General features: G+C 42.5%; 1 protein-coding gene across 2 annotated transcripts in view; it reads right to left on the bottom strand.

The window, feature by feature from the left end:
• LOC131106878 (notch-regulated ankyrin repeat-containing protein A) overlaps positions 1-14,675 on the bottom strand; it is a 66,573-nt gene extending 51,898 nt beyond the window's left edge. The window contains exons 1-17 of one of the 2 annotated variants that reach the window (XM_058056361.2): positions 14,601-14,675; positions 13,988-14,050; positions 11,880-11,944; positions 10,385-10,549; positions 10,006-10,191; positions 9,860-9,913; positions 9,644-9,786; positions 9,468-9,574; positions 9,324-9,397; positions 7,615-7,653; positions 7,373-7,536; positions 3,729-3,876; positions 3,456-3,654; positions 3,281-3,390; positions 2,460-2,619; positions 2,144-2,322; positions 1,521-1,760 (exon numbers count right to left, since the gene is read on the bottom strand). In XM_058056361.2, the coding sequence (XP_057912344.2) occupies positions 1,521-1,760; positions 2,144-2,322; positions 2,460-2,619; positions 3,281-3,390; positions 3,456-3,654; positions 3,729-3,876; positions 7,373-7,536; positions 7,615-7,653; positions 9,324-9,397; positions 9,468-9,574; positions 9,644-9,786; positions 9,860-9,913; positions 10,006-10,191; positions 10,385-10,549; positions 11,880-11,944; positions 13,988-14,015 (2,061 nt within the window). In that variant the 5' untranslated portion in view covers positions 14,016-14,050; positions 14,601-14,675. Of the gene's footprint in view, positions 1-1,520; positions 1,761-2,143; positions 2,323-2,459; positions 2,620-3,280; positions 3,391-3,455; positions 3,655-3,728; positions 3,877-7,372; positions 7,537-7,614; positions 7,654-9,323; positions 9,398-9,467; positions 9,575-9,643; positions 9,787-9,859; positions 9,914-10,005; positions 10,192-10,384; positions 10,550-11,879; positions 11,945-13,987; positions 14,051-14,600 lie in introns of those variants that run through there. The other variant, XR_013630347.1, reaches the window with a different exon arrangement.
• Positions 14,676-14,943: the final 268 nt, after the last annotated feature.

Below are 14,943 nucleotides of genomic sequence, written 5' to 3'. Positions count from 1 at the left end.
ATGGCTGTGGCTTCCAGCACAAGACTTGTGCTCCAGTCCTCAGTTAAAAAAATACTTACGGCAAACCAGCATCTTGTTGAGTCTTAGTAGAAAAAAATAGCGGTTAGCGAGGTGTCGTATTAGTTAGTTACTATCAATGCGCAGAGCAAAGAAGTTTCGGTGGGCAAAATACTGCAACTATTCCATGTTATCATCAGTGTACGTGTGCATGATCACAGCATGGGTATCAAAACATGCAATGTTGGTACAAAGGTTTTTTTTTACAGGGCTTCATAGTCGAAAATGGTGTATCCCAAAGACAGCATTGTTAGCTAGCTGAAATTATCTTGTTTTCTTGTGTTAATATGCACAGAAAAGGAAAAGAAACATCTTCATGTTTCACATAAGGATTGTGAATGATGTTCCCCTTTAAGGATCGTGGAGGAACCTTGAGTGCTGCAGACATTCTTTTGGAACCTTGACCAGAAGCAAGTCCATACAATTTCATTCAACATGACCGGACTCCAATGATGGAGTAGAATCATCTCAAGGAGGATGGAAGAAATAGACAACACCCTGCAGAGCAAAGGGTCTGAATACTTAAGACCATGGGATATTTCACTTATCCTTTTTTAATACATTTGAAATAAATGACCTTGAATGACTTTAGCAAATGGTTGCAATGAAAGAGAGTGAAAAATGGAAGGGGGTCCGACTACTTTCCGTACCCACTGTAAAATAATACTGTAAGTACAGTTGCTCCCAAAAGCCAGTACACCCACCACATTTCAAGGATTTTTAATGCAGAATAATACTTTAAAACAGGGGTGTCCAAACTTCTTCCCTCCTAAATTTTCCATTATTTTTCATATTTCAACATTTACATTTTCTTGCAATGTCATGAATATATTTTGACTTTATTGCAATAATATTATAACATTTTTAACATAATTTTCCAAAAGATTGAACGTTATTTTATTTGACTTTAGAAAATAACATATTTCAACTTTCATTTTTATCATGTTATTTGGATTTTTTTATTTTACTGCTTTGACTTTATTTATTTTATTACAATTTTTTTCCTGTAATATTATGATTTTATTTTCCCAACATTTCAACCATATTATAAAATTACTGCTGCTTTTTCACAGTTTTTGCAGTTCTTTAAAAAATATATATATAAAATAAAAAAAGGTTTAAGTCCGTCAACCCTACATGCACATTCATATGTTTGTGTTGCCACGTCCCCACTGCAGTTTTTGTGATTGGCTTTGAAAGACTTTTATTGGCAGACAGTACGCCGTTTTACTTGGTTCTTTAATTGGGGGTTGATGGAGTTTTTTCTTGAATTATGTCTAACTTGTGTGCATATCTTCAACAAACATCCAAGTGGGAAAGTTGCATCATTGTCACGCCGTGGTCCTTGCTGGATAATGTATGGACAGCCCTGATTTAGGTAGTATTATATAAACAAAAAAGATAAGAGCTTCCAGTTTGGGTGCGTACTGTACTGTACTGTATATACATTTAGACGGCTGTACCTTTGCAGCCTCCCTGTGATCATCGTTATTCTCCAACATGACCACGTCCACTCCAAGGCAGCGCAAGTACCTCCCAAGGCCTTGCAGCATGTTGTCGCACACCACCCGCAACTGCTGGGGGTGCAGAGGTGGGGGGCGTGGGGGAGAAGGGGGGCAATCTTCAGGGGGCTTCGTGCCACACAGGAGGCCTTTCTCAGTGTCTGAGCAAGGGGGACTGACCCATTGAGCCCCCTGACATTCCTAAATGGACAGAGACAATAATGCCATACTTAAGTGAGCCCCACAGGGGAGATTTTCTTTTCACTTGCAGAAGAGAGCCCGGGAGGTCATTGCACAGGGTGAGCTATACAGCCTCACCCCCGGCGCTGCTAAAGTGTCTTGGTCAAACATGCATTGTTCCCACCCGCAGCCTTGATGCCCCAACCCCGGATTCTTCACTTTGGGAGCTTTTGCATTTGTGTCCGAGAAGCACGGGCACATTATTTATTACCTGCGCCAAGGAGCTCCAGATTCATTTCATTTTGGCCAGAATCCACACACGCCAATACCTGTCAGGTTTCTTCTAATAATCGATGATTGGAAACATACAGTATATAGAAACAAATCAGAAAGGAAGCTCGGACCTCTTCGTCGCTGGGTTGCATCTGCTGCTTGTACTTTTTATTCTTCTGTTTCGCTTCGCCGTTCTTCATTCCCTCCGGCTGGCTCGCGGAGACGCTGCGCAGATCCTCCGGCAGCCCAAAGTCGGCGGGGTTACGCGAGAGAACAGAGTAGACGTCAAGCAAACAGTAGGCATCCGTCACTAGAGGGCGACAGAGAGAGGACTTGCCTTCAATTGCAATTGCCAGCGGTTATTTAGGGAGTAAGATGATGATCAGTGATAATCTGGCAGCAGATCAGCATGTTGTGTGTGTGTGTGTGTGTTATTGTGTGACTCACCTGCATATCTGATTTGGCTTACACGCAGCGGCCGCTTCTCCCAGTTGGACATCTGCTCGGTCTTGTCCAGGGGTTTTCCCAGGACCTGGAGCACCAGAAGACTGAGGCCTTTCCTCTGCAGAGTCCTCTCCCAATGGCAATTGGCCTTCCCATGCTGGATCTGAATGAAGCATAAAGCAAACAACAACTGCATATTATATTTATTCAAAAACATGTTTTCAGTAGGGATGCTCCCTTATGGAAAAAAGAAATTGCAGTATATTGACAAATATAATGCAATGTATTAGGAAATATATTTCCATATATGGAGTCTTATGTTTATATTTTCCAATATATTGCAATATATGCATAGATCATATATGTGTATATACTGATACATATAAAAAAATATCTTGCGATCAAGACCAAAAAAGGACTATATTTTTACATATATAAATTGCATATAATTTGGGATATATAAACTCATATATTATATATTTGGATTTAATATATTTCAATATATTGAAAGCGGCAATCATTTGTATATTCTGCAATATATTGCCATATATTACATGAATATATAATATATTGTATAATATATGTACAAAAATATATTATTCCATGTATTTATAATATATAATGTATTGGAAAATATAATGGAAAAATAATATATTATAATATAATACAATATATTTAAAGTAATACATTGATAAATATATTTTCTTTTCGTAAGGGCTGGTAATAATAGTAGTCCATGATAGATAATCTGCTCCAACAGTGGCAAAATGGCATGCTCAATACAGTTTAATGCTTTCAAAATATAAATATTCCTCCGCAGTTACCTTCAGGTGTATATTAAGTAGGTCGAGCATGCCCTCCATTTTCAGTGGCTCATCTACAAACTGGGGCCAGGTCGACCTGAGACACTTGAGATCTCCCGCCATGCCGTAACCTGAAGAAGACGCCACAGACGGCTCAGAAGCTGCAGAGACGATCTGAAATGTTTTGCCAGCTTACCCAGCTTGAGAACGTTTCGGGCGGAGAAAAAACTCCTGATGAAGCTGATGGTGTCCGGATGCTGACAGAACCCCTGGGCGCACAGATCTACCAGGAACACCGTGTCAAAAGTAGCCAGTTGTATGAGGGCAACATGCTGGGTGGCGACGCAGCCAAAGTTGGCCTGCCACTCCATGTCCACCCCGACAACAGCACCCTCCTGGGGAAAAAAACCCAAAACACTCAACACAAACATTTATTTACATGATTGTGCCTTTTCTGTCAGCGCTTTACCCTGAGGAGAGCGTTGCGGCAACCTTGAAGCGCTTCCAGCGTGTCCACGTGTTGGACCTTGTCTTTGGTGAGCGGCACCTGGTAGAACATCTGACAGTGATCCTCAGACCGGGTCCACTCTTCGCTTTGGGCGGAATGGCTGGCATGTCTAAGATGACGTGAAAGCATGAGGTGTGTTTCAGAGTCTTCATACGAATTCAAAAAAGGCAGACTTTACTGGCTTGCAGCACATTTAAAAATACATTTAAAGGGGAAAAAAAGGAAAAAGGTGAGGAAAAAGTTGAAATGTAAATATTAATAACACAAATAATAATCATAATAATAACCCAGGCCGCACGGTGACCGAGTGGTAGGCCACACATTCAGGAGATCGGGAAGACTCGGGTTTGAGTTTGCATGTTCTCCCTGTGCATGCGAGGGTTTTCTCCCTGGTTTCCTCCCCCATTCCAAAAACATGCTAGGTTAATTAGCGACTCCAAATTGTCCATAGGTATGAATGTGAGTGTGAATGGTTGTTTGTCTATATGTGCCCTCTGATTGGCTGGCCACCAGTCCAGGGTGGACCCCGCCTCTCGCTTGAAGTCAGCTGGGATAGGCTCCAGCATACCCCCACCCTAGTGAGGATAAGCGGCATAGAAAATGGATGGATGTATAATAATAACCAAAGCTGTTGAAAACCACATCATGACAGTGCTGTAGGTTGGAAATCCTTCCACAAGCAAATGTGAAAGGAATGACTAGTTTTGGTATTAATTTTGGTTATGTCGACAGCCAAGAAAAATTATCCGGAAAATAAGGGAAAAGAAAAAAATAATAATTCCGGTCTTCTACCCAAAAGGAAAGGTTGACAGGTCCGGTTGATGTAAGTCAGCAACATACAGCATACAGTCATCCCTCCTTTATTGCAGTTAATTGGTTCCAGACTCATTCATTCATTCATTTTCTACTGCTTATCCTCACGAGGGTCGCGGGGGGTGCTGGAGCCTATCCCAGCTGTCTTCGGGCGAGAGGCGGGCTACACCCTGGACTAGTGGCCAGCCAATCACAGGGCACATATAGACAAACAACCATTCACACTCACATTCATACCTATGGACAATTTGGAGTTTCTAATTAACCTAGCATGTTTTTGGAATGTGGGAGGAAACCGGAGTACCCGGAGAAAACCCACGCGTGCACAGGGAGAAAATGCAAACTCCACACAAAGATGGCCGAGGGTGGGATGGAACTCGGGTCTACTAGCTGTGAGGTCTGCGCGCTAACCACTCGATCGCCGTGCAGCCCTGGTTCCAGACTCATCCATGATATGTGAATTAATGTGAAATAAGAATCACTCTTTAATAAATAGAATATTTCCATAGTCAGAGCATATAAAACCTATTCAAACCTGTTTTTTTGTATTAGAGCCCTGTAGACACGTGTAACACCCCTATGATCGCCTTTACACTACAGCTAATATAGTAGGCATGATGAACGATAAGACAAAACTCACATTAGCATTGGGAAAGTTCCTTGTTGTAACGCAAACGTAATGTGGGGCAATGGCATGTCTGTCGTCCATCCTCACCATGACCATCTTTGTTTACACCACATCTCATGTGCAGGTAAAGAGATCTCTACAGTCTCGACTTTAAGCATAGCAAGCTACCGAGCTCACTAGTTAGCCTCCAATGTTTTTTATTCTGAGCTTAAGGGTTTGAAACTGAGTTACAAAGTCATAGACCCAATCTGGAGCTAGCGACTGCACCATGTGAGCATACAAAAATGAAAAACCAATGCCAAAATAACACCCATATATTCTTGCCGCAAGGCATGCTGGGTAGCTTGCAGTACTCTTTCTTCCAACATTTTGCCGTCTTTGTCATATTTCTGCTGGGTTGCACAATATGTTCATTAGGTCATCAGGTCGGCATTTGTGTTGACATGCTTGGCTGGCGGCATCTCGCTAGCTTGGAGCTATAAGTAGCTATTACGTTCATGGAAGACATCAATCATCAATAAGTGTCACTTAATCATCTTGCTCTCTAGATATCATTATAATACTTATGGCTCGTCTTCAAAACACTCATTGTGTGTCCAAGTTGTGCAACAGCAGCACCTAGTGTGTACATGTTTAGACCGTGACGCTATCACAGGGGTTGCCAACAGGTAGCTCGGAAGTTAGCAGTGGCTCACCAGTCGATGTTGAGTAGGTCACCAAATAATATCAGCTTCCCCTCTCTGTATTTTTATACTAAGTGTGCTATTTAAACATGACGCCTGTATTTAATGACATATGAGTACTAAGTGGGATGTGCTTTTTAAATAAAGTACCATTTAAATCAGGGGTCGGGAACCTTTTTGGCTAAGAGAGCCATGAAGGCCAGATATTTAAAAATGTGTATCTGTGAGAGCCATATACATTTTTTTAAACATTGAATGCAATAAAATGTGTGCATTTTTATGTAAGACCAACAGTTTTAGATAATGGGCTCTAATTACGTAGACCAGGCACACTACCACACGCCAATGGGGTGTGGCCAGCACACTTTCGTGAGCAGCGCAGTGTCTAATAATAAATCAAATACTTGTTGCCATTAATACAACTTCTGCTGCTGCATAGTTTTGCACCGTACTCCGTAGACGTATTTCATTCTTTTGGCCATCTTCGTCAGAAGGCTTGGTTCTGCAGCTTTAGCTAGGTGACTATTTGACTAAAGGAGGAAAGTTTACATTTACATGTTTTTTTGACATCTCAATGACCGAGGTAGACTACAGCATTACCCAGTAATAATCGAGTTTTGGTGTTTGACCTGGAAAATATCATCAGGAAAGATGGATATGGTTGGCCGTATTACAGCAGAATATAGATGGACAAATTAAAATGCATAAGAAAGTTGTTGATTTTGAATATTATTTTTAAGTCATTTCTGTGATGGTTTACTTTAAAATGTTAGCAAAAATACATTTTTATTGTGGTAAGAAATGCTTGAGAGCCAGATACAGTCATCAAAAGAGCCCTACCTGGCTCCCGAGCCATAGGTTCCCTACCTCTGATTTAAATGTTGCCAGTGTTCTCATTAAATTTGCCATTACATTTTTGCACAGTTTTGCAATGTTCTCAGTCGTTCTGCTCATTGTTGGAAAAGGTTAAATAAATCATTAAAAAAATTGTCATTTTGAAAAAATTTCAAATGCGTGCAGCAGTGGCGGTAGGCTGCCCTCTCATACAGCCCACCACCACAGCTTCAAAAAATCCTAGGGGAGCCCTGCAGACTCTAGATATCCAATGTTTTATTCATAGTTCATGTTGTTGCACCTGTACTACCCAGCATGCCTTGTGGGCATCTGGAAATAAGTTGTCCATTTATGTGATGTGTTTTATGGGTTGTGTTTTCATTGTGTTGCACTGTGAGCAAGTATGTAATTCTGCTTGATAGTACCTATACGCCCCCGCCCCTCCATTTTTTAACCTAGTGTGGCCCTAGAGTCAAAACGCCTGCCCTAGCATATATCTGTTGGATTGGATTTAGTCCTTTAGAAAATAACAATATAACAGAGTCCCACACGTTCTTTGACCCCCCCCAGCTAGAGGTGTGTTGTGAGAGAATGCAAATGTGTGCGCAGGCCACGAGTTGCATCACAGATATTTTTAGCCAACTCACAGCAGTTGGGGCCCTAAACTCTCCTGGGCCTCCCACACCCCAAAGGGGAGCCTGTGCTTGGGGATGCTGTATTTCAGGGACCACTGGGCCGATTTTTCGAGTCCATGCTTCACCAACATCTCCACCAGCTGGATCTGGAGCTCTGGGTCGTCCGCCACTACGGCCTGGATGATTATGACGCAAAAAAATGGAGCAACATGTTTTATTTATTTTTCCACAAAATGAAGAAGTTGTGCACTTACCTCCACGTGGTCGGCCCAATTCTCATCGCTCATGCTGTTCTATAAAAAGGAAAACAGGTATGATTTATAAATACATCCAAAGACAACACTACAATGTGTCATATGGAATATATTATATTATGATATTATCATAATTTCATGTCAATTGAGATTGCTATCTGGTATGGAAAACACTTCCTACTCTAATCTGTTCAAGGGTCAAACTGCTGCTCTTATAAAACCTTACTAAATGTGCAAATGTTTATAAGTAACATTGTTTACAAGCAATAGGGAGGTCCAAAAATATCGCCATAAAAATTCCGACATCGGCATGCGAGTGAGACATCCTTGGCAGAGCAACAAGCTCAGTATGGCCAATGTCTGGATTTCTTACGTTTGGTCTTAGGAACGTGAATACGTAATGTGGGTAAAGCACTGCTTATGTGAGGGGAGAGTAAGGCCTCTTCTTTCAATGCTTCTAATCTAATATCACACCTCGGGAAGAATGACTCAGAATCACACACGACAAAGTCAATATCAGTGTATGGGATATCGAGCATGTCATATTAGCAACAATGTCCATTTATTATGCCTTAAAGCATGCTAGGTTAATTGGCGACTACAAATTGTCCATAGGTATGAATGTGAGTGTGAATGGTTGTTTGTCTATATGTGCCCTGTGATTGGCTGGCCACCAGTCCAGGGTGTACCCCGCCTCTCGCCCAAAGACAGCTGGGATAGACTCCAGCACCCCCGCGACCCTCGTGAGGAAAAAGCGGTAGAAAACGAATGAATGAATATTCATGTACAGTAAACCTCGGAAATATCAGACTCGGATATATCGGAAATTCGCTCACAACGGACAGATAAAAAAGAACCAATTTTTCTGTAATGCATTTCCAATAAAAATCCATTGCATATATCGGATTTTTTATAACGGATTTCGCTTATTTCGGACAAAATCTCCAGTCCTGTTCCAATTTCCCTCGCATATATCAGATGGCCGCATCGTGTCTTTCTCCTGGCTCCAGATTTAGGACAAATATAAAAGTGAGTGACGTCAATAATACTAGCACAGCAGTGAATGAGATCTTAACCTCACTATTGGAAATAACGTAGGCCTGACGGGCGTAACAGGGCCTAGCTTAATTAACAATTTGTTATGCTCAGAGTCCAATAAAGTTAAAATTCTCATTACCTTACGTCTCTTTTCATTGCCCAGTCCAGGTACATTGGAAACATAGTCAAGGAAGTGCCTTTTTATAACGGATATAAATCCAATATATGCGCAAAACGGACATTTTCCGGTATACGCATATAACGGATTTCGCTTATATTGGACAAAACCAGTGGGAACAATTGAATCCGATATATCCGAGGTTTACTATATTATAATAGTCATTCATCCAGGTCGTCGTACATTCAGGGCATTCAATCGATCGCAACTGGACTGTTCGGGTTGTCTTAAAAGTCATTTCTCATCTTCTCCCATCTGAGCAGGCTCCATCAGTTGATGTTGAAAGACGAGGTGGGACACGCACTAGCCATACGAGGTAGGACAACACTAGTCTGCCTGCTCGGGTGAGAGAGAAACGTCTTCTAAGATTCCAGTTGCCATTGCTTAAATGCCCTGAGAATAGGCAACCATTAGTGTTGACATTAACCAATCCAGTCCTCCTTTGGATAGGGTGAGGCATGGAAGGCTTGCCAGGCCAAAGAAAAAGCCTTACCTCCACAAACCTCTTGTACATAAGGAATCGAAGTGTGTCCTGCCTCCTCTTGTGCAGGGCATTGGGACACAGCCCTGCCATGGACATGACAGTTATCCCCTATTGCCTTCATGATTATGATAAAGCTACACAATTACGACGCACCCTGATCGATGTTAAATTTCTCCGCAAGTCGCAAGATGTGCTTCTTCAGCATTTTGGGCTGGATCTGACTCAGGCAGCGCTTGGACATGGAAAGCTGGGGAAAGCGCCTGAGGAAGCACGCCAAGCGTCCGTTAAGGGAACAGATCTGGGATGAGTCCGCAAAAGACGCTCCTTACTTTGTGATCATGTCTTCCACAGAGAAGCAGGGGTGGCACCAGGAGTCAAGCAGGGCCACAAGCTGCCGTTCAAGATGATCGTGCCCCGCGACGTAGTTCTCCGCCAGGGCCAGCTTGTCCTGAACGATGAGCGGGACGCATACCTGGACGGGCAAGATTTGGCAAACACTTTGAAGTTAGGTGTGGACATTTACCGAAGCACGACTCGCTCCTCACCTCCTCCAGATTCAGCTCATTGTGCAAGTTCAGCTTTGCGCCCAGCACCGCCGCCTGGAGGACACAATGACATGACGGGTGTGCGACATTGTGAATACAACTGCTGATGTGCAGACCACACGAAGGAATGGAGACATGGCACTAGCCTCTTTGTAGCATTTCAGCGAAAGCAGCCTCATGACGTGCAGCCGCAGGGTGTCGGGGTGCAGGGTGGTCAACTGGTAGGTATTTATGAGACCCTCCACAAAGCTGGTCTGGGTGTCAGTGAGAAGATGAAGAGCCCGATGCTGGAGGGCTGTTGCTTGCTGCTTTGGAAGTGAACTCAGGGTAACCTGTGGTGCAGGAAAACAAATAGAAATGGGCTGCAAAAGAAATGTAAACAAATGAAGAATAAATACATCAAATGTAAACAAAAAAAAGAAAGCGGGTCAATGTATTTTCCGGGGTATGGATATAAAGGGTAGACATTGTGAGTAGAGGACAGGGGTGCATGATGTGAAACGGCCTGCAGGTACTCTCTTGGACCTGAGGATGTTCCTTCAGCCAGCTCTGGAATTCCTTGAGGATGTGGGCCCCCAAGGTGTGGCTCCGCCCCTTCTGTTTGCCCGGACAGCTCTCCAGGATTGTTAGGAAGGCCTCCAGGGGATCATTTTGGAGGTCTGAAAACCCCTTCTGGGCTGCCAAATGTAGCTGTGGGGGGAAAAAACACAGATGGAAGGAAGGCGAGATGTGAGCTGAGATACGAGAGGGCAAATGTGAAGTGGAGGGGGCCGGGGGGGGGGTCATTTGCATTTTGTAGGTCTCTCATTTAGACTGTGGCGCTATTGTTTTCAACATTTCAATATGAAATGTCAGCATACAGAGGACCCTCAACAAAGAACTGAACCCATATGCAAGACAATCCTTGGGGCTTTATGAGATACTGCCGTAGACGGGTACCGGTGATAGCAAAGAGAAAAAGTGTGGTAATAACCATAGAACTGCAAATAAGACTTATTATAATGTAGTGCAAAAAGTGGTCTCTGTTCCGGCTGCTCAGTACAACATTCATTTTAGACCGCTTCTCCTTACGATGTTGCTGGAGCCTATCCCAGCTGTCTTCAGGCGAGAGGCGGGGTACACCCTGGACTGGTGGCCAGCCAATCACAGGGCACATATAGACAAACAACCATTCACACTCACATTCAACCTAGCATGTTTTTTGGAATGTGGGAGGAAAAAACCCACGCATGCACGGGGAGAAAAATGCAAACTCCACACAGAGATGGCCGAGGGTGGACTCAAACTCGGGTCTCCTAGCTGTGTGGCCTGCGCGCTAACCACTCAGTATAACAGTCAATAAAAAAAGAAAAAGTACTGCAATGTGAAGAAGAATGTTAAAAAAAAAAAAGTGCGTACCATTTTAAGCCAGCCTTGATTTACTTTAATTAGGGTTTTGTTTTTACATAATAATATTTTATATTATTATTGTTATATTATTATTTTTTATTATATTATATTATTTTATTTTTAGTTCAATTTACACACACACATATATATATACATATACACACAAATGTATATATATATATATATATATATATATATATATATATATATATACATATACATACATACATATACACACACACATATGTATATGCTTTCTAGTGACTTTCTAGCAATGATGGTCCAAGCAGACACACACACCGCGCATACTGTAAGCCAAGGGGGACATACATATACGGGTCCCGACTTAAGAATGTAAACTTTGGCTTTAGAAACTTCCTTCAGGAGAAAATAATATCTGTGTGAGAATGTCTGGCTGCTGCCTCCTAATTTGCCCAGCAGATGTCATTCACTCAATATCCTCCTCACACACATCTCAAGTTCATTCAGTGCAAATTCCTTCCTTCCTACTGACAGCCACTCTGCTTTCCTCATTAGCGCACACACTAGCTTCCTTTAGGTGCAACTTTTTCATCATCCCCCTATCGACTGCACCTTGGGTAAATACTTGACGTGCCAAGGCGACTCTCACCGTCTTCAGATCCAAGCAGCTCCACAGATGGAAGAGCTGCTCTCCCAGCACAGCCGGGTCGAGACCTGTGTGGAAGCACACACACACACACACACACACGTGAGCTGGGGTTTCACTCTGACCCCTGACCCCTCTCAACCTGTCAGGGAGCCAAAACGAATGGGAGTCGGGTATATCGCCGGAGACACCAGATAGCTTTCCGAATGGGACTTAGCTGCAAACACGCTAATCTCAACTCAGTCACCGTGTCTTGCTTTTTGCAGTAACCGACATGGTAACACGATGCGGGTAACGTGATAGTCAAAAGGCGCTACGTGCTTTAACGGGCGTAGAAGAGCCGCCATAACGTGGGATTAACAGCTGAGGTAGTCGGGCTGTAGGGGGAACCTGCCATTCGCTCTGCATTCCATGGATTTGTACACGTCTATCTGTGCTTTCTGTCTCCGCCGCATCTCCTTTCCGACGCCGCACCACCGTACCTGCTGCACCCCCTACCTCCTTCCCAGGGCTTGCTTTCCTGTTCTCCGCACCCTCCCCGGCAGCAGCGGCCCCTCTCGATTTTGTCTCGGATTTCCCCAGGAAAGGGCTACGCGTTCGTCATGATGGTGTTAAAAAAAATGCCTTCCTGGTGCACAGCCTGGGAAAGCAGGCCCAGCGAAGACCCTCCCCCCCCCTTCCCCCCATGCTGCAGCCTCTTGCATCCCCTTCAACCAGGGGTGTCCAAAATGCAGGGCTCGGGTTATTTGCAGCCCGGGCAATTTTTTTTTTATTCACGGAACATTCTTAAAGTGTATTTAACAAGAAGACTAAAAAAATAATAGCAAAAATTGAAATATTTGCACTAATTTTACAAGAATAAAGTCAAAATATTAAGCAAAAATGTAGTTTAAAAAATTTAATATTACAAGAAAAAATAATTGGGTTGAGCAAAAAGTTACAATGTTATGGGGATGAAGTAAAAATATTGCGGGAATTGTGAGAAGACAATTTACAAGCAAAAAGTTAAAATAGTAGCAGCACAAAGGGGAGGGGGTAAGCAATTTTAGGAGAATAAAGTTAAACTATTAATAGAAAAAAGTCATTCTAAGGAGGAAAAAAAAAGTCACAATTTTTATGAGAATAAACTTGTAATATGAGTAGGAAATAACATGTTATTTTAGCAGCATATAGTTGAAATCCATCCACTACGGGGGGGGGGGGGGGGGGGGTATGCTGGAGCCTATCCCGGCTGACTTTGGCCAAGAGGTGGTGTACACCCTGGACTGGTAATGTTGAAATATATTTTTTTTAATGTTTTTTTTTGTGAAGTTGTAATGTTAGTTTTATTTGTTGGAAAATTAGGTCGGGGAAACATTACAATATTATGGGAATAAAGTCATGATAAAAGATTATTTAAAAAGGTCAAATATTGAAGTTGATACTAATATAACGCTTCATCACATTTATCACAAACCAGTAACTTTTTCCGTATCTACATGTGCTTAGAAATTATTAACTTCTTTTTACACGTGTACGACAATAAAGTATATTAACCTATTAGTCATGTACATAGTTTGGATAATTGGGAGCAAAATGACACACAAAACAATACAAGTCACACTTCCACAGCTATGAAATTCAGCGCACGGGCTGCTCTCGACCGCTTGGTTGCCAGGGAGCTGCCAAAATAAAGGCAACACAGAGATCAAGTGTCTAAAAGAGGCATTCGGTGTCACTACAGCCACCAGAACAGCATCAGTGTGACTTGGCAGAGAGGGTCCGCCGAGTGGTTGAGCGGAGCCCCAACTGGAAAGATGCCATAGCATTCCTCAACAAGTACTTCTCTCCTCTGGCCTTTTGTGTTGGTCGTAGGTGCTGGGTGAACCTTTCAACAGGTGCCATTGCAACACGCTGAAGAGACGATTAAGAGCACTTGCAGACTGCAATGTTTGCATATGAATTACCCTCTTTGGTTTGGAGCCTGGAGAGTTTTTTTTCATAGCCGTGTGGCCTCGTACATTCTTATCATATATACTTCAGGCTTTACAGTGACACAGGCACCACATTTACATACACGTCAATAGGATTAGATGTTAAAAAAAAACTATTCATCACAATGGGATACAAACCCTTTGCCTCTGGAGTTGTACAGCTCATTTTGGTCCACAGGATGGTGTTTACTTGCTGTCATTCTGTAGGAAATATTAAAACACAAATATTTGGCTAGGATTCTCCATAACCAGTGCTCAAATACAGGATGACGTCGTGCTTACAACCATAGAGTCATATGCTAAAGTTGACCGTGTGCAGCACTTTACAAAGACGTGACTACGGTGTATTATGGGAGCCTCTTCCCCATTCTCCTTGCTGTTATGGACCGCTCAAATTGGAAAGTAGGCGCCGCCATTTTACTTTATCCTCTAACGCCCCCTTATGGTCAAAAGGTGGAACCAGCCTTCACGCTGTGCTCGCAAACATTACAAATAACGAGATGAACTCAAACTGTGACGACATTCGTTGCAGCGCCAATGTTGTATTAGTTCAACCATTAGTGTTTTAAAAGGTAAAAGCGACTAACATGGAGGGTCTACCTGTGAGCTGGTCCGACCCATTTTAGCTAGCTCACACCTAGTGCCAAATAAAAAAAAAACTATTGGTTTGATGCTTGAACGCTAGGGCATAAATGTCGAACAAAACGAATGTGCATGTACTTTTTCGTGTTACTGACTTAAAAACACTCACCGTTAGCGTTTTCTCGCTGTTAGGTTGAGCTACTGCTACTTTTTTGAGTCCAGTCGGAAGATATTTTATCAAAATTGTGCCCTGGATTTTATCGTAAGGCAACAGATTATTTGGAAATCCCACCTTCATTCGTTGATTCAAGAATATAGTCTCACTCAAAACCAATTCAAACAATATAAACAAAATAATATTAACAAGACTTTCATAATAACATAATTTTAATACACTACTGTTACTATTACACTACTAGTTTCTCAGAGTGGCTTGCCTTGCAAGTCAAGGACTAGGACATTTTAATAGTAAGATACTTCCTGGTCTTTAAAAAAGCGTGTCATGCTTGTTC

Source organism: Doryrhamphus excisus, linkage group LG19, assembly GCF_037039965.1.
Source record: "Doryrhamphus excisus strain RoL-2023G ecotype Guam linkage group LG19, RoL_Dexc_Guam_v1.1, whole genome shotgun sequence".
Taxonomy (NCBI): domain Eukaryota; kingdom Metazoa; phylum Chordata; class Actinopteri; order Syngnathiformes; family Syngnathidae; genus Doryrhamphus; species Doryrhamphus excisus.
This window is presented reverse-complemented; position numbering and strand designations above follow the sequence as displayed.